The sequence below is a fragment of the Melozone crissalis genome, unplaced genomic scaffold (genome assembly GCF_028551555.1).
Source record: "Melozone crissalis strain CALT ecotype California unplaced genomic scaffold, PUWL_Pcris_2 ptg000013l_1, whole genome shotgun sequence".
NCBI lineage: Eukaryota > Metazoa > Chordata > Aves > Passeriformes > Passerellidae > Melozone > Melozone crissalis.
Genome location: NW_026535791.1, coordinates 13,834,264 through 13,857,235, shown reverse-complemented (window position 1 = coordinate 13,857,235; position 22,972 = coordinate 13,834,264). Strand labels below are relative to the sequence as shown.

The 22,972-nt window shown below is 36.3% G+C and overlaps 1 protein-coding gene across 7 annotated transcripts in view; it reads left to right on the top strand.

The window, feature by feature from the left end:
- LRCH1 (leucine rich repeats and calponin homology domain containing 1) overlaps positions 1 to 22,972 on the top strand; it is a 120,522-nt gene that overhangs the window by 45,145 nt on the left and 52,405 nt on the right. For all 7 annotated transcript variants that reach the window (XR_008482853.1, XR_008482854.1, XR_008482852.1 and 4 more), the window contains exons 2-7: positions 9,096 to 9,240; positions 12,148 to 12,274; positions 18,426 to 18,531; positions 19,024 to 19,160; positions 20,362 to 20,489; positions 22,323 to 22,407. Coding sequence is in view for 3 of the 7 variants with exons in the window: in XM_054271988.1 (XP_054127963.1) it covers positions 9,096 to 9,240; positions 12,148 to 12,274; positions 18,426 to 18,531; positions 19,024 to 19,160; positions 20,362 to 20,489; positions 22,323 to 22,407 (728 nt within the window). In the remaining 4 variants the exon portion in view is untranslated. The remainder of the gene's footprint in view (positions 1 to 9,095; positions 9,241 to 12,147; positions 12,275 to 18,425; positions 18,532 to 19,023; positions 19,161 to 20,361; positions 20,490 to 22,322; positions 22,408 to 22,972) is intronic.

Below are 22,972 nucleotides of genomic sequence, written 5' to 3'. Positions count from 1 at the left end.
ATCTGGACATGGCATTTGTTCGTTCTTACTAGTGATGTCTGTGGGCTGGGAAAGATTCTAGACCATTAGATTGCATCCTGCTGTTTTTGAGAACATCATGTGGAATTCCCCAATGGAGGTGGAAGGTGTTGACTTCCAAAGTAGACAGCTTTAAGAAAGATGATCTCTGTGGCTAAAACAAGAGATTTGTACTACAAGGTATTGGAAGAGTATGTCTCTGCAGGGATCCACTGCCTTCTTTGGGCAGAATGTAATTCCTGGTTTTATTTCACATCTTTTCCAGTTCTTCAATAGGTGGAAGTTGCTTGAATGGAATAAGCTTGTGTGCCTGCACATTTATATACATGCAAATGAAATTTACATGTTTTTCAACTTTACTTTTGTATTTGATGAAAGTGGTGGTCATTGTTGCTCTTTCAGAAAAGAATTACATAATTTCTTAGTTCTGTTAGACATCTCTAATATACCTGGAATTCCCCTTATAACTTGCAGTTTTACCTGATCTCTTATCATTCCATGCTAATAATTTCAATGTATCTGTGGTGGCTGAAGCTAATCTTGAGGACTTTCCAGTATCAAGATATACTTTTTTTTTTCCACAGAGAAGGCAGGGAAAGCCCTGCCCTCATTTGTGGGAGTTCACTGAAATTTTCTTTCATGTGCCAACAGGAGCAGTTCAAGCAGATGAGGGGAATGTAGTTCCATACAGTAGAGGAGGGATTCAGCTGGACAGAGTATGGTGTTAACACTTCAGTTCCCCAGTGCTCTGAGTCAACCTACTATAAAGGCTAAAAATGGGAGCTAGATGGCAGTTGTAAAAGTTTTTAGAGTTGAATGAGGATTTATTTTTACTGCTACTGTCTGAAAAAACACCTGAAATATTTGTACTCCTGAGGCTGATGCATACAATACTGGCATGATACAATCCATTGATCCTTCCTAGGGCTGGTTGTTTATTGAGTGAAAATTAATGACTTGTATCCTCCCTCTTGTGCAGAAGGCGTGGGAGAAGGAGGAATTCTTCATGAGCCGTGAAGTGGGTTTCATACCAAATGTTTTTTGTGTTGGTGGAACATGTTTGTTGCCAGATCCTTTTTTCCCATCTCATAATACAAGTGTTTGGGTGCCTATGTGAGGTTCACATGGCAAGAGGACCCACACAGGAGCAGTTCTTGAAGGACGGCAGTGTGTGGGAAGGACCTTCTCCAGTATTGGAGAAGTTCATGAAGGACTGTAACCCATGGGATGAACCTGTTCTGGAGTAGGGGAAGAGTAAGAGGAGGAAGGAGTGGCAGAAATGTAGTGTTTCTGGACTGACCACAACTCCCATTCGCTGTTCCCTGCACCACTGAGAGACATGGAGGCTGGGAGAGAAATAGCAGAATTATCAGAGAGGTTTAGTCTGGAAAAGGAGTATAAAGTGATATTAGTTGCTATTGTTTCTCATTACCCTACTCTCTTATTAATTGGCAGTAAATCAAATTCCCCAAGCTGAATCTGTTTTTTGCCCATGACAGTGATTGCTGAGGATCTCTCCTGTCTTTATCTTGATCCCTGAGCTTTTGCTTTGTGTTTTCTCCCTCTGTCCTGCTGAGGATGGGAGTGATAGAGCCACTGGGTGGGCAGCTGTTGGCCAGCTAGGGTCAGTCCACCACGGTCCACATCTCTTTGTACCCACATGGAGGTCTGCAGGAATAATCCTGTTGTTTTACTCTATTTTTAGGGAGTCTTGTGCACTTTCACACCAGATTCATCTCCCAACAGTATTTTTTCTGATAATCTTAACCCCAAACCGCCGTTGTCCTAAAGAGGAAGAAATAGAACATGAAGGAAACATTTAAATGTTGTACGTTGTCACATAAAAGCAGCTGCAATAATTAAGCAGGCTACTATAGTAACCTTCATTTTTTTATTCCTTCAGACTTGTGGTACTCTTTTGAACATGTTTCTTGCAGAGAAATTTAGTCTCATGTCCTTGGAACTGGAGTGTGCCATGGAGATATTAATATCTCCATGGCACACACCAGTGCTAGCCTATTGCTTCCTTCTTCACCTTTTATTTCATACAGAGGAAACAACCCTGAAGTGATGTTTGCACAAAATTTGGGGATCACTGGGAGAGCCAGTTTAAGCTGCTGGATTGCTCCAGGCTAGTTAGGGCACTACCTGAGGAAAAACGTAGGGTGCACATTTCTTACATCTGGCCATGCTTTTCTGCAGATTACTGTGGAAAATTAAGCTGTGTATTGTGGAGTGATGGATGGAATAGAGTAAATAAGGATTGCTGGGGTGGAATGCAAGGAGGATGTTTGTCAAATGTATCATCATTTTGGCCATACTTTGCTAGTATTGTACAACAGAGGGTTCAAGGATGCCTTCTATTTTGCATCATCTGAGTGAAGGTTGGGGAGAAGTACTTCAATGTGACTATTTCAGAATAGACTTTCTTTTTAAGGGCTTCCTGTAGTAATGGTTGCAACTGAGCAGCCGCAATTGTAATCTTTTCAAAACTGTGGTGTGCGACAGGTTTACAGGCGTGCCCAGGGGTGTTTTAAAGTGAACCTTCCTGTTTCTGCTCCCTGCATCCGCTGGGGATGGGCTCTGAAAGAAGCTCAAGGAGAAACACCCGTGCAGGGTGCTGGCCAAGTCGTGAGATCGAGGCCCCCTCTAGCGGTGACATCTCTGCCTGGCTCTGCGATTTCCTGCCCTCAGCCTGTTTTTATTCAGTCCGGGGTTTTTTTCCCCTTTCTCTAAATCCCACATTTAGTTCCTCTCTGTATTTGCCTTTTAACTTATCCACGTATTCTACACAGTGGTAAAGAAGAATATTTTGATATGTTAAATCTAGTGATTAAAAGTGGATACAGAAGTAGATGTATGACCACTTTTAAATGTCCCACATTTCTAGTGTAATCTTAATTTAACTGTGGCTTAGGTGGAAATTTTTAATGTTGGTTCTTAAATTAACGAATGGGAGCCAGATGGAAACATGCAACCTGCTGACAGTGCTCAAAAGTAGTGCTAACCAAGTGTATGAGATGGCAGAGTTCCTTCATAATCTCTTCAATGTACTCTGTATGTTTTTGTCTTCCTGCCTGAGACAGATGCACTTTCTACATATTTTGAGTCGGCATCTGTATATCTGGATTCAGGGTTGATCAATGTTCAGATGTTATTGTTGCATACTATGGGATCAGTAATGATGACTTTGCTAGGAATCAACTTTAGAGCTACCCCATTTTCAATCTGATACAAGTTGTACTTTTAGAAAGAAAAACTTTGAGCCTATGCATTACTATGTCATGTTTTTTTCTAATAGGGAGCAGAATTGTTTTTACTTTACTGGATGTTCCTTGTCTTCTGTTATTTGTTACTCTGTTTGCTAAGTAACTGAGATAGAAATGTCTCTTAGTGAAGAAATGCCATTCATTTTTTTGGTGTAACTGTCATGAGTAAAGCAGAATGCATTTGATGCCAGAGGCAGTGGAGGTCTTTGCTGCTTCTTTTTCATTTGTGTAGCATCCCTGTCCTAGAAGCTGCTGACTGCAGTAAAAGCTAGCTGTACACCCAAGATATTATTCATAAATTCTGGTGGAGGGAGAGCATGAGTAGGTATCCTGCCATGAGTATGGAGATCATGACAACTTGTAGGGCATGTCTTAAACGTGTGTAGCACTTCATAGTTCCATGAGTGTTCTTATGACTAATGGATGGCCTTTGCCTCGAGAGTGGTGGATTTTCCTACCATTTGGGGGGAAGGCTAGCACAAAGTAATTGCTTCATTAGAGAGCATTGACATTTGATTGATTCTCATAGGTGCAATTATATTGATAGTAGATGACTTGCCTTCCTTGCCAAAGTGGGGACAGCATTGCCAAAGATCTGAAGTGCACTTTAAGTAGATATTCTAAAAGGTGTCTGAGATGCAGTGCCATCATTTGTGGCTTCAGTTCCCAATGAAGATGTACCTTGCTAATGAGGAAATACAGGCTTCCTCAAAGCCTGATAAAACTATGAGGAGCTTACAGTATAAAAGGAAGAGCTCCATGTAGCTGTGCCTTTATAGACTTCTTTATGTATTTTCTAATGTTCTTATTTGCATTATGAAACTAGGGTGGAACTGACTAATTTTTTTAGGCTTTTTCAGTGAATTGTTTGAATTCCTTGTCAAATTTCAGACATCTCATTTGAATACCTTGAATGGTATCTTAGTGCAAATGCAAATAGCTTCTTCAAAATGATTCCTGTCTTTTATTCAGTCAGTGCTGAATCCTGCAGAAAAAAGGAACTTAGTGGCCTGGAATTAAGGTTGTTTGGGTGACGTTTTTCCCTTGCAATTTCTTGATTTCAGGACTTCATAGCAAATACAGGTGTTTCATATATATATATAGATAGATTTAATTATTTTTATTGTTCTGTGGTGGATAGTTTTTCTATTGCAGATTTGTGTTCTAGAAACATAAACTTAGAGTGAATTTGTCTACCATCTGAAATGTGTAAATCACTTCCTTTTAATAAGCTGCTTTCTTTAAAGTTCTTTGTCAAGATTTATGATGTAGTAGTGCATGTGCATATTTGTTTAAAGAATTAGTTTTACAATTTAAAGTCTTCAGTTGTTTAGCTCTCCCATAAATAGTGTGCAGCTTGAATTAAATAATGCATTAATAACTGATATTTAAACATCTATTAATCACTACAAAGTAGTGAAATTGGAGCACTTCAGGAGTTTTAGTGAAAGAAATGTTACTATTTGACTTCTAATTTTTTTGGGGTATTTTGACAAAACCATTTTGGTCTCAGCACTGCAGTTTTTTTATAGCATGCATACATAGTATATATATGTATAGAGGCACTTGTTTGTCTGGCTGTAAATTGTGAAGCCAGGAAGGTCATATGCAATGGCAGCCCTTCATTGTGGTGGAGGTTGTCAGAGCTGTAGGAATGAAAAGGTTTTGCTGCAGGGAAGGGGGCCAGTAATTACTGTGTAATGGCAGTGTGGTTCCTGGCCGTGCAGTATGCCAGTTACCAAACAAGGCTTGGACTCTCCTGTTAAATGCTTATTTACCAGTGTGAACTTTTTTGCTTTTAATTGTTCTCTCCCAGCTAAGGAAGTGCTTATTTTGTGTAGTTCCTGTCTGGCTTCCAACATAGTAACACTTCTCATACAAAAGCCATGTCATTGTGCCAGAATTCTGCTGACTCTTTTAAAGATCAAGATTCCATCTAATATTTTTCTAAACTGGATTGCTTATTTTTTTGTGTTCTCTTACTTTATTTTGGAGTTTTAACAAACTTGTTCTTGGCAGGAAAAGATGAAGTGAAGCCAGATGTAGTTTGAAAATGTCTTGGTGTCACAAATAATGAATGAATGGTGTGTTTCATTTAACACAGGAAGCTCACTCCATTGCATGGACTCCCCTGCCCCATTGTTTCGTATTTGTGTCATCTATTTCATAATGGAAGTTACAGGAAGTAGTGACCTCAGGTGAAACCTACCTGTACTGTCTTGGCAAACATGAAATGCTCTTCTGCTATCATAGATTCATTTATTTGTTACATCTCCCTTGTGTTGCATAGTCTAAGCAAATTGTTTAAAATTCTTTTAAGCACCAGCAAATTCCACCCCTCTGTTCATTTCCATTTCTGTAGCAAAAGCCAGTCTGTACAGTAACTTATTATTAGTAATTACCATCAAGTGTTATCCTACAAATTAGTCATGTAAGGGAGCTGTGCAGCTTAGCAATTTGGGAAGTGTAGAGTCAAAGAATTGCAGGAAGAAACTAAAGGTTTGCCAACTAGTTGTTTCTGTACTTTAAAAGTATTGTCACAAGTGGTTTAAAAATGTAGTTTCTGCATTCTTTTCACTAAATAACCCAAGAATGCCTTAGCAAAAAAAAATCAGAAAGTTTATGAATGGTGACAAAACCGAGGTACAGGCATACTGTTTTTTTCAGTATATTCAAATGATTCTGCAGTTTCCTAAAGTCTGAACCATTGTATTTTATGCTAGAACTTGTATTTCAGGTTAACTCTGAGTTTTATACAGACTTACTGTAAGATGCAGAAATTTGAGGCAAAAGTACCCTCATATAAAGTAGTATCATAATAATTATTTGAACTTCAGAGGTTTCTCTACATGTTTGTGTGGGCTTATAAAGTACAGTATAAAACTGTTATGCAGGCTGTTTTCCTTTTAGGTTCTTACAACATGTGCTTTCCTGTGTGGAATTTTCAGAAAGCTGCTAAGCTTTCTTCACAGCTGCATCATGTTCAGAGGCTTACATTCATTCTAGGATTGTACAAAAGCAATCTGTTTTCTTCTTTAACTTCCATATGACTGGGGAGGTCTATTTTTTGGCAAAAGTGATACCACTAGTTAAAAGTATGATGGGCATTCTGTATGTCAGATTCCATTCCAATACTGTGTAGAATGGAAGATATTCAAATTTCCTGTTAATTACACCTTCTATCAGTAAATTATAGTGACAAACTTCTGCTTTTTCTATTAGGTTATATTACAACAATGTGTAAATAAAATGTGCAGTTTTTATTCCCCTGCCCTATACTGTGAATAGGTTAGATTTTTTTAAAAATTATTTTTATTGTCATCATTATCATTATTTAGGAAGCAGCAGTTGATAGAAGTGTTGAAATTCTCTTACTGTGATGACTACACAGCAACAAATAATTGACTTCCTTTGTTGTGCATGTAGTGTGTCCTATAACCCATGGTCCTGTGGATGACAGGAAGGGATTTGTCTCTGATCTGTGTGGTTTTTTGTTTTTCTTTCATCAGTTTAACAGAGTTAAAACCTTGAGAACAAAAGATAGCAATAAATAAGGGGAAAAAAGGCTTTTAACTGTGTTAGTAATGCCTGTTTTAGGTGTGGGGTCAATCTAGTTGCTATTTTGCTTTTTTGAGATACTAGAATTTTTGAAGAGTGAGTCAAATATTGTGGCAACAGTCTTTTATTTGATGTGTAGATAAATGAGAACAGGCATGAAGAGGGAGTGAAAGTGGCAGGCTGCAGTATTAGGAGCTCAAGAAGAAGTAACATTTTAGTGTTCATGGGTTTTAATCTGTGTATCACTGGAGCAGGATCAGGTGAAGGATGGGTTGTCATTCTTATCTACTGCCAGGTTGTTTTCACCCTAGACAGGAGAGTTCACTTATCTGGATTTTGCTACTCCTTCCACTTTAAAGGAGAAAGTGAGCAGGATTTTCCTGGCAATGTCACCCCAGAAAAGCATGATTTTAAAAAAGTGAGGTTTTCTTTGCACTTGAATTGTAGAATATGAGTAGCTCCTGCATCATTTGAAAAGTTACAGCATGACAGTCTTCTGTTAATATCTGATAATAAACATAGCTAGAAAGGCAGCAGAATTCTTTTGGGATGCTGTGCTGATAAACAAGTTCTCTCAGGATAAATAGAAACAGTACAGAATTAAAGCACTAAACCAGAGGAACAATGAAGAGCTTTCTCCTGCTTTGAAACAGTAATAAGGGTCACTCAACAGGAAATGGTTTAGTTTGATGTCAGAAATGAAGGGAAACAGAAGGTGAGGTAATGCTGTGTGTAACCACCATCAAAGCCTGGTAGGAGAAAGCAGAGCAGTTAGAGTTGCTGTTGTAGAGTAACTTAGAAGTGAATAATTTTGGTTGCAGTGCTCAATTTGATCGTGCTGCCATCAGGGTCAGCAGAGCTGCTCTCAGTTACTGTGCCTGCAGGCATCACAATGGCCTTGGTAGGGGATGGAGTAATGAAACCAACTTCTTGTTGAAGCAATGAGGTGAAGCCACGTGGAGGCTGACAAGACTAGAATGTGCTGAATTTCAGGCTCACATTGCAGGAACAAGAACAAAACTAATAAGTCCTGGCTGGTGATAAGTTTGAATTCAAGCTGTGCTGCAGTACAGCCAACTTTAAAGGAAGTTAAAAAATTCTTCTGACTTCTACGTGTTTGTTCACAAAAAGCAAAAATATGATTTATGGCTGTGAGGACAGGGCCATGGAAATAATCCATACTTTGGCTGCTATTTTCTTTTTATTTTAAGTAAGCTTTGAAATAAGCTTTGAAGGATCAGGCACTAGGCTTAAAATAGCAGCAGTTAAGTGAGGAGATCATTAAGTTCTATTTTTTCCTTACCATCAGACATTTTGCTTTTTGCATAGGTGCATTCCTGTTCCTTCCACTTCACAGGTGATCATTCTTCAGGGCAGGTTATCAGGCTGGTGACATGGCTAGGTAGCATTTGTCTAGTTTCTGAGGATAAGATTTATTCTGCCACACTACTTAAACAATGATTTGAACTCAGTTATTTCAGTTGAATGCTGGTATGCATTATTGTTTTATGACTTGAGCTCACATCAGTACTATGATACCTCATTCTTCATACAGTGGTAGTTAAGTAACAAAGCTCAGTAATGTTTTTCCCTCCTTGTTTTCCTTTGTGTCTGTGTGCTTAGAATGGCAAATGAAGAATGAGTAACTGATCAAAAGTCAAAAGCTTTTGTTCTGTGGGTGCAAGCAGGGTCTGGGGGGTTTGGAATCCATCACTGTTGTCTTGTATGTACTTATATAAAATCCATTCTTGAAGACCACCACTGTTTCTTTGGGTAGCATTCATTTATAAATGGTTTAGACTCAGGAAATACAGGCCAGTTTGAAGAATTACCTGATTTATTTATTAATCTATTTAAATAAATTAAACATGTAATCCTGGTTGCTTGTTTTTCTCAATGCTGTCGTTATTTGCAGATGTCTGACTGTGTATTGGCTAGATATTTGGGTATATTATATGAGCTTTGGAATCTGTTTGCAACTATTTCCTCAGCATATTGAGTCTTGCAAATAATTACTTTTTATTAGACCAAATAAATCGTAATTGAATGTTTGCTCTTTTATATGCAGCCTGTTCCATTCCAAAATTGTAGAAGTTTGCACTAGCTTTACTTTGCATAATAAACACACTGATCTAATTTGCTGTCTCCCTGTAAATTATATTTATTCACTTACTTTAATAAAGTGCAGCTTTTCAAAGTATAGCTTTCTAATGGTTCAAAATATATACCTTCTCTTTTTCCTTTTTTCAGATTTATCCAAGAATAGGTTAACTGAAGTTCCTACGGAGTTGTGCCATTTTGTGTCACTGGAAACACTAAATCTATACCACAATTGTATCAAAGTTATACCAGATGCCATAGTAAACTTACAAATGCTAACTTACTTAAATTTGAGGTAAGTTTATCTTTGCTACATTTTTTTGTTTATTTGCAAATATGTAAAGCTTTCTTTGTCTGCACTTTATAATGTTCTGGGACAACTGACTGCATTTTTTCATGTTACTGAAAAGGGTAACACAGAAGCTCATTGGCTGCAGAGACAGCTCTGTATGAAGGCATCATAAATACCAAAATGTAAAAATAATTATTAAAAGAAAACCAAGAAAGTTAATCCAGTTCTGTCCCTTAATCTTCCAACAAATCCAGAATGCTAATCACATCCACACAGTTGTTTTCTTTTAATTCACTTCTGATGACAAATTTTGTAAAGCTTGACATACTTTTTGCAGCTCAAAAGATGGAGGGACAGAAGATTTATATTTTTCACCATGGGGAATAGAATGGAGGAGTGAGATACTGTATCTATCACTAGCATAGTCACATTATGAAAGAAATATAGCTTCTGCCTTTTTGAGGAGAAAGTGGCAAAGAGTTGGACATCTTTGCCTCCTTTACAGGAAAATTTTGTGTGAATACTAATCAGTACAGAGAATTGGTGCTAGTTAAAGTGCATATGAATGAACATGTGCTCTTGATGGGAGGGCAAGTGAGCCCTTTTTCAGTTGGGGCAAGGTGTGGAATTTTCTTTGTAGTTTAATGTGTAAAAACTGTAATAGTGAAGCTCTATCAGCCTGTTCTTTGTGAGAATGAGGTCTGAGTAGAAGGTGAAGTGGCTGTCAGTCTTTTAAATTCAGGGAATGAAGTCCTGATCATCAGTTTTATCAACAATGAAGATCTTCCTCATGTCTTTTTTTCTCAAGTCTATATTATTACTATACTGCAGTTTTGGCCACTGTGGAACAGTATTTTGTCTTAAAAATTTAAGTAGAACAGTGTGTCCTGGGTATCTGCACACATACAAGAAACAGGACTTGAGATTTTGAATTAGTGTTTGCTAGATATACATGAAGAACTTGAAGCTGGATTAAATCATTAAATATAGATAAAAGATCTTAGTAAATTTAGGAATTAGAATTAATTTGGTTAGAACTCAATGTCATGAAACACTGAATTAGAACTCTGTGTAGTGATAGAATTTGTCTGAATCATCACAAAACTATAATAGATTTTATATCACATATGACAGTAAATTGGACAAAATAAAAGCGATTTTTCATTTGATTAACTAAGGTGATTTCTCTCAGTTTAAAATCCCCCCTTTACTTGGATGTGCCCTTCCCCATGTTAGTTGAATGCATTGAAGAGTCTGAAGAAGGAAATACATCCCCGAGTTTCTAACCACGTTGTTCTTGGCAAGAAATAAATGATGGATTTAAAATGCATATTTTTCTGCCTGTTACCAGCAGAGCCCATATGTTGAATAGCATTAGAAAGTGATGCCAAGAGATCTATATATAGTTTTTGGGCCTTGGTGGATACTGTTCATGTTTTATTTAAAGAAATTCCTTTGAAACTAATGATGATTTATTACTCACTTGCCCTGGTTATGTTCTGTTCCTTATCTCTTACTGGGTTGCTTCTGAGTTCTGTGGAGCTTAAAAATTGGTTTTACTTTTTTTTTATCTGTGTCTGATCTGCAGCATAGGGGTTGCTGTTTTAGACTCTAAGCTTCCTCCATTTGAGTTCTTTAGAACTTAAAACAATACTTCCAGGTAATTTTTCAAAAAAGTTGTGTCTTGGTCTTCTGTAAGGACATTAGAATTAAGAAACCTGGCTCCACAATAAGTGCTCATATTTTTTTTTCAGCTTCTGCTGGTTAACAGTCAGACTTCTCATTTTTATTTTCTTTGGGTTTGTTACTTGATATCAGTCTGTATCCTGGCACGCAGAACAGAGATAAGATGGTAGTTTGCTTTGTGCAACATTTTGAGACCGTTTTGTAGAGTATGAATATCCATCTCTATATGCAGCTTTGTAGTATGCTGCTGGCCTAGCTCTTGAAGAAATGCTTTGCAGCTTGTGGAATTTTGATTTTTGTTTGTCTTTGTTTCATGTCAATATTGCAACTCCTACTGAAATTACACAGGACAATTTTTACCATGTGTTCCAGAATATAGTCATATGTCTTTGCTTTCTGAAGCCTTAAGATGTAGGCAGGAGCTAAAAAAATGGTTTATACTGGGGTACCACTTCAAGTTACTGTTCGTTGTTTTACTACATGTTAACAATCATAAGAAAGAAAATGTTGTATTTTAAGGAAATTTTTAAATATTCCAGAAGAGAGTAACTATGTTATTCTGATAAGCATAAAGTTTCTTCTGGGAATTGAGCCACGAATTACTATTTTTATTCTTGTGGACATCACAAAGGGTCATGATATTTGTCATCTTTAAGCTCTAGCCTATGAATCTTGGGAAGAAATGAGCCATTGATAGTCGCAGAAATTTTTGCTGTATTTACCTGAGTTAATAGCACAGAACCAGAGACCAAGATGTACCAAGTCATCTTCAACTATAAATGTGCTTTAAATTAATTGAGAAAATAACCATTTTGTCTGTGATTTATATATTTGTCTTTCCGCTGGAACAAAAGGCATCCATTTTAATGGCACATAAAACCACAGGAATGTTTAAATATTTGCAAAATACTGTCTCAGTTGACTTTCCTGTATTCATTAGGAAGGGAAACAGCTGTTCTTTGTGGCAAACAGATTTGTTACAATGTTGTTAAACTGATACAATGCATTTTTTCCACGGTGGTAAATTCTGCAATATTGTTAGTCAATAATCAGGTGTTTCTAATATGCAAGTGTCTTCTTAATTGTTGCCTATTGAAAATTTCAATTTTATCTGCATAAAATATGACCCACAAAAATGAAGGCATTTTGCAGCTCTCAGAGTTTGTGAGTATACAGTAGAACATCACCAATGGTTTTAATATTTTTTGTTTTGTTTTGTTGCAGTCGAAATCAGCTTTCTTCTTTGCCAGCTTGCCTGTGTGGTCTTCCTCTAAAAGTCTTAATTGCAAGTAACAATAAGCTAGGTTCCCTTCCAGAAGAGATAGGTCAGCTAAAACAGTTAATGGAATTGGTATGTTACTGATCTTTTTTTCACTTTTTATTTTGACTTCTTTTGAATTTAAATAGAAACAGTAAAATTCACTTTTCACATATATTTGAACAACTGCTTTATACTATAATGTAGTTTGCAGAACTTAAGTTTTTAACTCCTCAGGTGTGTTGGATAGTAACACAATAGAAGTTTCCTTTATGTTCCCCAGGACTCTTTTAAACAACATGACTGCCCTTGGTTCATTCAAAACTCAGTTTCGAAGTTCCTCATCTTTACCAGTGTTTCTCACTGCCTGCCTTGGCTCCCTGCTTCACTGTATCAAGTCCTTAAGTTCTGACATTAGGCTCTGCAAGGTTGTACCCCCCCTGTAGCACCCTCCCCTCCCTCCTGCTTCCTTTCTGTGTTTTTACTATCTGCTTACCACACTGCATTCCACTCCAGCTACTGGTCTTATCAGTCTATTTTCATTTTATTTCACTACATTTGTCATGCAACCTTCCTTTCCTGGAACACCATCTAAACAGATCTACAAAATGATTGTACTCCTTGTTTTCAAAGCTGTCTACACAAGTATTGTTTCTATAAGAAGTAGATCATTTAGAATATGTTGTCCAGTCAATGACAGTCTGAAAAAGCAAAATTTATTTGGTACTATAGCATAAAGTTAATGTAATTGCTCATGTTTGTGAAAAATATATTTGAGAATGCTTCCCTTTCTCTCCCTTTATCTTCCTCTGCTATATATTGATATGTTGTAGGCTGAGACTCTGAATTCTTTATGACATAAGTCTTCTGGTTATTTCTATTCATTTTGACCTTTTGAGATACAAATTGACAAACTGTATTTTGGCTTTGCTAATTTATGTATAGTCAGACAATCAGATTTGATTTTCCTTCCAGCTGCTGGTATCTCCATTGACAGCATTTACTTTGCATTGCTTTTCTGGGCCTGAAAGCGCCTTATTATCATAGTCTTGTTTTTATAACAATAGTTCCTCCAATAAATTACATTACAGAAATTAATAACATTGAGGCCCCAACCCTGCTATTGATTCTTCATAGGTAGTATGAAGTAGCAACTGTGGGGCTTTTTCCTTTTGCTATTCTTGAGCAGAATCCTGTGGTATCAGGCTTCTGTTCTATATTAGAATTGATATGGCTGTTGATGAGGATGGTTGGGGTAGTTACTTTTTCCTTTGTGAGTTATGAGTGAGTTCAAGACTACCAAGTTTGTTTTCTTTGGTGAGCATTATTAATTTATCAAATATTTTAAATTTTTGTGCGTGTGTGGTGGGTTTATTGAGATTTACACAGATGGTTCTGATTTAATTATTCCTAAAAATATGTTAGGTGATAGCACTGTTTTTGTTGTGCTTAAAATAGACGCAATAGAAGGTGATGGTTCCAGTTTTATAAATAATTTAAGCTAAATTTAGTAAAAAGTTTAGTAAAAACTAAAAGCTTGACATCAATGTTGATTATACGCAGAGCAGATTTGGTTTGTTTGGTTCAAGCATATAATGTGTTTAAATTCTGGATTTTCATATTGCTTTCCAGTTATAATATAGTTTGTGTTACTATTTGTCATGAAGAGCAGAACAAATCTTGCTCTAAAAGTATTTCATATGAGAGCTCTAGCTCCATGTCACTTTGGTAGCCTAGAAGATACATGAAAACTGAAAAAGGTCTGGTGCTTGTTCTTTGTGATTTAGAAGGCATTGGGGGGAGGCTGAATGAAAAACAAGTTTTTGTTAAATTGAGCATGAGCCTGTTCAGATGACCTGATTGGATGCCACCATGTGTGTTTGGTACATTTCTACTGAAATGAGTTGCACTATTTAACTGGAAATGACATAACTGTGATGTATTGGGAGAAGCAAATAGTGGTAGGATTGAGAGTGGGGAATCTGTGTTGGCATGTAAACTGTAAAGCAGTTTAGATAATAAGGTGATCATTGTTCTAAAACGAGTAAAAGAAACAAACAAAAAACATGAAGTCATATTACAGTTGTTGCACAAAAAGTTCAGCTGTGAGGGCAATGCCAGGCTGAATAGCAGGGGATTCAAGCAGAAGCATCACTCAGCCCTCTGGCAGAGAGTGTTGTTGTTTTGGTGTGTACACAGTGCTGGTGCTGGCCTGGGCCAGGGGATAGACCCTGAGATGCCACCTGGCTCCGTGCAGCTCTTGTATCCATAGGACATTCCTGAGCTACCTCAGGTTCCCCAGCAGTTCCAGAAGTGGCATGCAGTGAGATCTGTATCTACATAGCAAAGGGTTCTTTTTCTCTACCTTTTTAATACAAAATTTACCCCTATAGTCACTGTAGAATGATGCAAATGTAATTTGCTACAAATTAGATCTTTCCAATAAACTCTGCATTTTCCCTTCTATCCTCCAAAATGGGGTAGGTTGTTGTATTCTTGTTGTATTCCATATTTCTCAAGTCCCATACTGTACCAAGCTGTTGTTCTCTGCAGCACAGTTCTCAGTGTGTCTTCTCATAGGCTCCTCCTGGGCTCTCAACCCACCCCTATTTATTCCAGTTACCTTCACGAGCCACAGCTGCTGCCCAACTAAGGACTTCACAGCTGTAGCTCGTTTGGAGTAACTCGGACCCACACATAGATCTTACAGGGACTCTCTCCATAAGGACCCACTTATTTAATACATAGATCTTACAATACATTGGTCTTAACAGGGACTCTCCATAACAATACATATATTCAGGCCCCCACATTTCCCCCCTTTTCTTTTAACAATTAAACAATTATGATATACATACAGTCCCAGCTCTCAGGCTGCCACAGCTCTCAGCTATCTTTAAACACATACATAGAATATATACATATCCCTATACAGTCCCAGCTCTCAGGCTGCCACAGCTCTCAGCTGTCCTATCTTCTGTGATGTCAAGGGGTTCCATACCTTCTCTCGATGTTTGGCTGCGTGTTCTTCATCACATCGGGGTCACCAGTTGTTGTATTCTTGTTGTATTCCATATTTCTCAAGTCCCATACTGTACCAAGCTGTTGTTCTCTGCAGCACAGTCCTTCATGTGCCTTCTCAGGGACTCCTCCTGGGCCCTCGACCCACCCCTATTTATTCCAGTTACCTTCACGAGCTACAGCTGCTGCCCAACTAAGGGCTTCACAGCTGTAGCTCGTTTGGAGCAACTCGGACCTACACATAGATCTTACAATACATAGATCTTAACAGGGACTCTCTCCATAACTATACATTTATTCAGGCCTCCACATTAGGTAATGGTTTACCTTTTACAGGTATGTATTTTTATGAATTTCATACCTGTAGCATAGAATAGCTTTGATATTACTTGCAGAAAACTTTCAGGTATTTTTATATTTAGGGTTCTGACAGCTAACTTATTTTAGTAGCATAAGTTTTTGACCCTGCAGAATACATTGTAATTATTTGGCAAAAAAATTTTGTTGGGAGGTTTACTTTTATTTGCTGCAGAGAAATCTTTGACTCAATCATGCCTCTACTGTCAGCCAGGAGAGTGCAAAATTAGTGTGAAGATAATCTGAAACTTACTTTCTGCCAAGTAAAAGTAATTATGCAGAGATGGCTCAGTAGTTGTACTCAAAACTATCAAAACAAAAATTCCGTTCTCCATCCTATCAGGCAGTATTACACTTCTGCCTTCTTCAGATAACAGCCCTCTCTAGCTCTGGGATGCTCCTATCTCATGTTGGAAGCCTTCAAATTTCTCACTTAGGATTTGTCTTTTACCTCATTCATCTAATCAGAGACAGCAGCCTGACCACGTGGGACTTGCTGCCTGCTGTTTTCTAAAAGGGTCTATGTGTTCACATACTGTCTAGCTTCTTTTTACTCTTCAGTATGGCTGCTGTGTCACAAGCTCTGACTGAACCCTGGTGCTTTTTAGGAATAATGACTCAGTCAGGAGTCCTGAGTTTAAAGTTATGTAAGGAGGAAGTTTGCCTCAATTGGAATGGTTTGGATAAACTTCTGTGTATGTATGAATAAATATGTTAATGTGGAGTCAGAGTACCTTGTTGTTTTTTCTGTTTATCTTGCTGAACATACATGCTGAATTGGATTGGTTTAAGGCCATTTAAACATTGCCATAAACAAAGGGAAACAGTTGATGATTTTGCTTTCATGCCACAGAAATTAGTGTTAAATTTCCTAATTTAATAAATGTTAAATAAAACCATTACATTTCTCTGATTTTGACAAATTGCCTTGTTATGGCAGGACATTGTCTGTCTGGTGAGAACAAAACAGAATACCACAAGTCTGACCTCAGCAAATACTAGTTCCCCATGGAACTTGAGTGTTTGCACTTCAGTTACCTGCAAATGTCCCTGATGCCGAATTCCAAACTGCTGGTTGCATAATTCCTTAAAAAATTACTAGCTTGGAAACCATAGGTATTTGATGGTATTGCTTCCATTACTGCCAAAGTAATGAGAAAGTTTAACGCTGTCTCTGTCACACACTCATGAAGTCTAATAATAGTCAAGAGCATAACTATGAGTAATTGTTGCAAGTCTTTGTTTTCCATGGCTATTCAAACAAAGTATTAAAAAATGTAAGTTGGACACAGTGTTTAGTAGGCTAAAGGATACTGCTGTCTCTAGAGATCTTGTGAATGCTGACATGCTGTCACAACAGATCAGTCTTATCGAGGATGTTTTGAAAGGCTGTAAGTGGAAGTGGACTTTGTTTTTGAGGTTACATACTGCCAACTTGCTTTTTCTTTTTTTGATGCTTCCTCTAGAATTCTGTCTCTTTCCCTGACTTGTTCTGGTATGTGTGCCTAAGTACACTTGGTCTAGAGTTTCTTTGTCACAAGGTGACTTTAAATTCTGTGCCCTAAAAATCAAGTATCTAATTATGAAGTAATTTAAAGACTGTAAATTAAAAATAGGACAGTAAAGCTTTAAAAATAAATTATCAGGGAACAGTACAATTAACCAAACTTTGTGGCAACTTGGGCAAAAATGCGCTCATTAGCTGGGATTTCTGATTTCCTTGTCTAAAAGCTACAGTAATTTCCTGACTGTGTTTTGAGAAGGGAAGGAAGTCTTGGCAGCAATAGGATTCTATTACAAGAAGAAACTTGTTGGATACAGGGAACAGCATTGCCAGATCACATTTTGGTTTTACTGTAAGGTTTTTGTTAAGTAGATTTTAGGCTCAAATATAGGGAGTTAATATAATGTTTTTGACTGGCATTAAAGCAAGCATCTTCAAAGACATGACTTGGAAATCTGGCTTCTCAAACTTTTGTAGTTGAAGAGCTCCCAGGTAGTTTTAAATGCATTTGAAACATTGAGAGAGTAGGAGTATTCAGTTGGCTTTTCAGGAAAATGGGGCATTACTCCATTTAGCTTTCATACTGTGAGATACTATTTCCTTATTTTAGTGCTGAAATGACAGCATAATTGGGACATCTCTGAAATTTGCAGGTTGCCTGGAATGTGAGCAGAGGTTTCAATGTCCATTTGGCAGCAAAAATGGTAGCTAGTATTTAAGAATTGTCTCATCACAGACTGACTTAATCCAAGAAGTTGATCTTTCATGCACATTCATAGCAGTTTCTTGCTTGAAATAGTTAAGTAATGCCAAATAAGCTCTGTCCCTTTTATAGTCTACTACATGCCCTGATGATCAAATATATGCCTTTACTGAGGATCATTACAGAATGTTATTGCTGTATTATTATTATTATCATTATTATTACTACTACTATTATTTATTTTGCTTAAATATTCCATCAAGAAGAACAAGAACCTTTTTAAAAATTCAGATTCACTAGTACTTTTACATTTCCTCCTAACATATGCGGTTATATAATCACTATGCTGAATTCTTTACATGAAGAAAAGAGCAAAAAACTAGAACTTATTAAATAAGTAGTTTTGAATATTTCTATAGAAATTAAATTAACTTTCAAAATTAACTTGTTCTCCAAATAACAATTTGCTCTGGTTTTAACTCACGTGCAAATATTTTCCCCTGTATTTTTTATTTTGTTGTGACTACAGGACATAGATTGTTGCATTTTTTCTGGTTAATAAAATGTCACAATGATAATAGCATATTAGCTATGTTTGTATTATGGAACATGTAGGAGCTGAAAGTTCATTATTATTTGTTATTACTGTTTTACTGTAGGATGTCAGCTGTAATGAAATCACAGCTTTGCCACAGCAGATAGGCCAGCTGAAATCTTTAAAAGAACTAAATGTCCGAAGAAATTACCTCGAAGTTTTACCCCAAGGTAAAAGCAAATGAACAAAAAAAAAAATCTTTACAGTAGCTCTTCTTATTATAATTTTGAAAGTATTTTTAATCATACAAATAGATATAATTAAAAAGTAGCTATTACCTTGTGTTCAAATTTATTGCATTTGGGTCTGCAAAATATAACATTCAATGGTATCTACTGAAGAATGGTGTGTGAGGTTTCTTCAATGTATCTTTATGATTCTAGGCAACTTTTAAATTAAACAAGTGTCTGAATGCAGTATGGGAACTGTCAGCTGAGTTTCAGGGGAAAAAAATTCGAAGTATTTGGTTTAGAATTTCTTGTCGCTTGTATAGCAACACTCTTTTATTTCCCAGTATAAAATGGAGCAAATGTTGATCTTAATTCCTCCCTGAGCTTGTATTTTTCCTGAATGCAAAAGAAGTGTTATTCAAAAATATTTTATTTTTTTATGCCAAAAATAAAAACAGATATAACACCTTCTCTCCTTTTTATTACTTTTAGAACTAGTACAGCTTCCCTTGGTAAAGTTTGACTTTTCCTGCAATAAAGTGCTTGTGATTCCAATTTGTTTTAGAAAGATGGTGCAGTTACAAGTATTACTGCTTGAGAATAATCCTTTGCAATCTCCACCAGCACAAGTAAGTAATAATTTAAGTTGTGCCTTAATATTGGGTGGCTGCTAACACATTTTAGAGTGTAAAATGTCACCTTCTGCAATTGCAGGCTTCTGAATTTCAGTCATCACAGGCTGTTGATATTTGTTGATATTTAAATAAGACATAGGATGTATCTAAATAAGATACAAAAAATATCCTCTGTTCCCAGTATGAATTTGCACAGCACTTAAAACAACACACATCTAGAAGATGTCCATTCTGATAGCTGGTTTTTTTTGTGATTTCTATCTATATATGAAATTTAACATTGGAATATGCATGTAATTTTGAAAAAGACTTGTGATAAACTTCCTGGGTTATTTTTCTTTCTGGTAAAATGAATACAGTTCTAGAAGGTTCTACAGTGGTTTGCTAACTTTAACTTAAAAAATATGCCTAAATAGTCTAAAACACAATCCCTGTGAAATTTATTTCACTTTGAAGTGTAAGTTCATAAATTTTGATGCACAAAGAATAAAACTCCTCTTTGGAACTGTAGGCCACTCTGAGTAATAAAAGTAAATAAATGCATTCTGTGTTTGCTGCTTAAGGACAATTTTGTTGTTAACTTACTGGACAGTAAATTCAAACTGCATCTCTGAAAGCCACAAGTGTTCTGGCTCAACAGTTGTTGAAATACTTAAGAATTTTTATTACATTGGAGAAATGCTTTTCATAATCGATAATGATTATGCCTTTAAACTAAAAAATACAAAGCAAGAGGTGTGCACTTAAAGAAAATCCTAAAATGAAGGTGAATTGCATCGTAAGTATGCTTGGACACTATTAAAAACAATGTGACCAAGAATATAAAGGGCACGCTAGCTAATTAAATGTCATGGTACGGTAATTCTGAAAATAATTAATTACTCTATTTATAGTAAGTAATAGGGCATACCATATATTTTAATGTCCTTTTTTTGAGTTAGAAGCTCATTTGGATTTTTTAAGAAGAATACATTATTTTCTTGCTTTCTGTTTTAGTCTCTGAGGGTATTTATACTGGTACACACAAATAATTGAGTATATAATTGAAGTACTTAGTAATTTTAAAAAATCTATTTTCTTTTAAGTGAAATTTGTAATATTAGTTGAATTTCAGGGAGGCTTATACCAAGTGACACTTGGAATAAATTGCTTTTTAAATTCTAGTTATAAACCTAATTTTTTCCTTGTTCCACAGATTTGTACAAAGGGTAAGGTGCATATATTCAAATATCTAACTGTACAAGCATGTCAGATTAAAACAGCAGACTCGCTGTATCTTAATGCCATTGAACCACAGCATTTGCCACAACCTGTGGAAGAGAGGTATGTATGAAGTCTTACAAACAATAAAATAGTATTTATCTTTGTGTTCCACAGTTTTGTTTCTTTAGACGCTATTCAGAGTGTACCTTTTTGCACAGAGATTTCATTTACTTTTATTCTAATGCAATCCCCGTAAGAGTTCAGAAAATTAAAAATCAATTCTGATTAAAGTTAGCAGCACATTAGTTAACAGTTTAAAAGTGAACCTTAGTTTAAATCTAACCTCTTTCTAGTGGACTCCTGGAATACATTGGAAATAATCAGATGGTAGTTACACCAGGTGTTGGCTTGATCTATCTACACATTAAATAAATTTTATTTTCATGTGTTGTTTTGTGATTTTTGTGATATATTTTATGATTTATATGCGATTGGATGTTTGCACTTTTGTGACATTTTAATCTTTTTTATTCATCCAAAGTCATCTGTCAAACAAAGTGAGCTGCATGAATGCTTTTTAAATGAAGTGTGCTGATTTGTTAGCAAAATGAGGCAAAATCTTCTGTTTCATATCAGACTTGTAGGAAATGGCATCTTGTGCCATGGTTTAAGGACAGGAACCAGATACAAAGCAGCTCCTTTCTATGAGAATCTCCATAGCTGGTTGGAAATCAGCTTTTAGCCCAGTCTTTCTCTGCTAACAAGGGCAGTGTAATATAACCAATCAGAGAAAGTATGATATCTTTGAAGATAAATATTCAATGAAAACAAAGTGTTGATATGAATAATAGTGGAGATGTTACTGCTAAAATCGTGAGAGAAAAAAACCAAGAACTGTTACAGAATCTCCCTCTCAGTCATCTCAATAAGATTTGAATGAAATTGGTTTTGTCCATGTACCTTTGGAGATCCCTGTGTGAATTTCTATCAGATAAGTGAGAAGAATCCAGGATGAGGAGTAGGTATTCCATTTGGGAAACACTTACTGGTTTTCTGTTTTGTTCTTTTGGTATACAAGAAAACTGATAGGAATGTCATGTCCTGTTTGATATTTGCTCATAGTGGAGAATGTAGGTTAGGGTAAGGGGATGGTACAGAGTAGATTTCCAAAGGCAGTTTCTGCAAAACAATCTTCAATGTTTACTGGCAAGAGGTAATTTAAGATTAGGATTAATGAATCAGATGTCTTGTTCATGTGAAGACTGATAAAGCTCCTTTCTTAAATTGCTGTGTCAATCTGAATTCAATATCACAGCTTTCAGGATAGCAAATAAAGGGATATAAGATATATTTTTTAAAAAAACTTTAGGTGATGAGAGTACTGCATCTAATAGTGCACTTCAAAATGAGTAGAGGTCGTATTGGGTAATGAAACCAGAATAGTGAGCCTTTGCTTCTGTTACAGTAATTTGCTCAAAAACCTAAATTGCAAGGTCTATTTTAAGGCACCAAAAGGAGGTTTCTGTTAATAATTATTTCAAGCCTGAGGGAGATATGAGTTCTGTTTTAATGGGTCAGTGATTGCAATTGTATCACTTGACTCCACTTTGAGTTTTACCATTTTGGTTTCTTCTCCCATGGCTAAATTGCTTCAGTCCTGTGCTGCTTAGTTGGTAACTAAGCAGTTTTGCATAGTGTATGGACAAAAACAAGCTTAGTAGCAGATTATTTTTGTTGCTTCATTAATCCTTAGGCTAATTAGCCATTTAGTCTGATCTATTTTACCATCACCAGATAAAATGTTTGGTGTTTTACTGTACTAGGCTATTTCACCTTCTTCCATTAAGGATAGTTTGAAATTTGCTCAGAGTTAAGTGAAACCAGAACAGAATTTGAATGTAAATGCTATGATAGCTTTTTACTGAGTTTTAATTTTTTTTTTCCCACATCTAGCATTGATGACATCTATCCAAGTAAAAAGGACTCAGATTCAGGTGTTGGTAGTGATAATGGTGATAAACGTTTGTCAGCAACAGAGGTAAGTTACCTGCCTTTTGTGTCAAACTCCTCTCCCAGCACTCGTATTTTGATTGTATTTTAAGTTTGGTAAGGATGTGAAAAGATTTTTAGACCTCTGCAACCATATTCTTGACATGAATTTTACACTAAGAAATGGCTAAAACAAAGATAAAAGGAGACTCTGGGGTTTGAAATTTTTTTTGAATTTTTTTTTGTCTGTGCCCTGTCTGGAGTGGGCATGAGATACTTGCTTCCAAATGGTTACAGACTTACCAATAGTGCAAATCCTCTACAGTTTTCTGGCAGTTTACATAATCTAGAGAATGAGAAACAAACCAGAATTCATGTCTACTGTTTTCAAAAAAGTAAACACGGTAACAGGTTACAAGCTGATGACTTCTCACATATTTTTCTCTTTGCCTGATTACTCTTTCCTGTTGGGAATTTATGGTGCCCAGTCTCAGTATATTGTGTGATGTGGTTATGAAACATTGTTGTAGTGCAGAAACTTGAGAAACTTTGCAGATTTTAATGTGTTTAAATATTCTGTCAGTTAGGCAAAGCTGAAAATAAACCTTCAGATC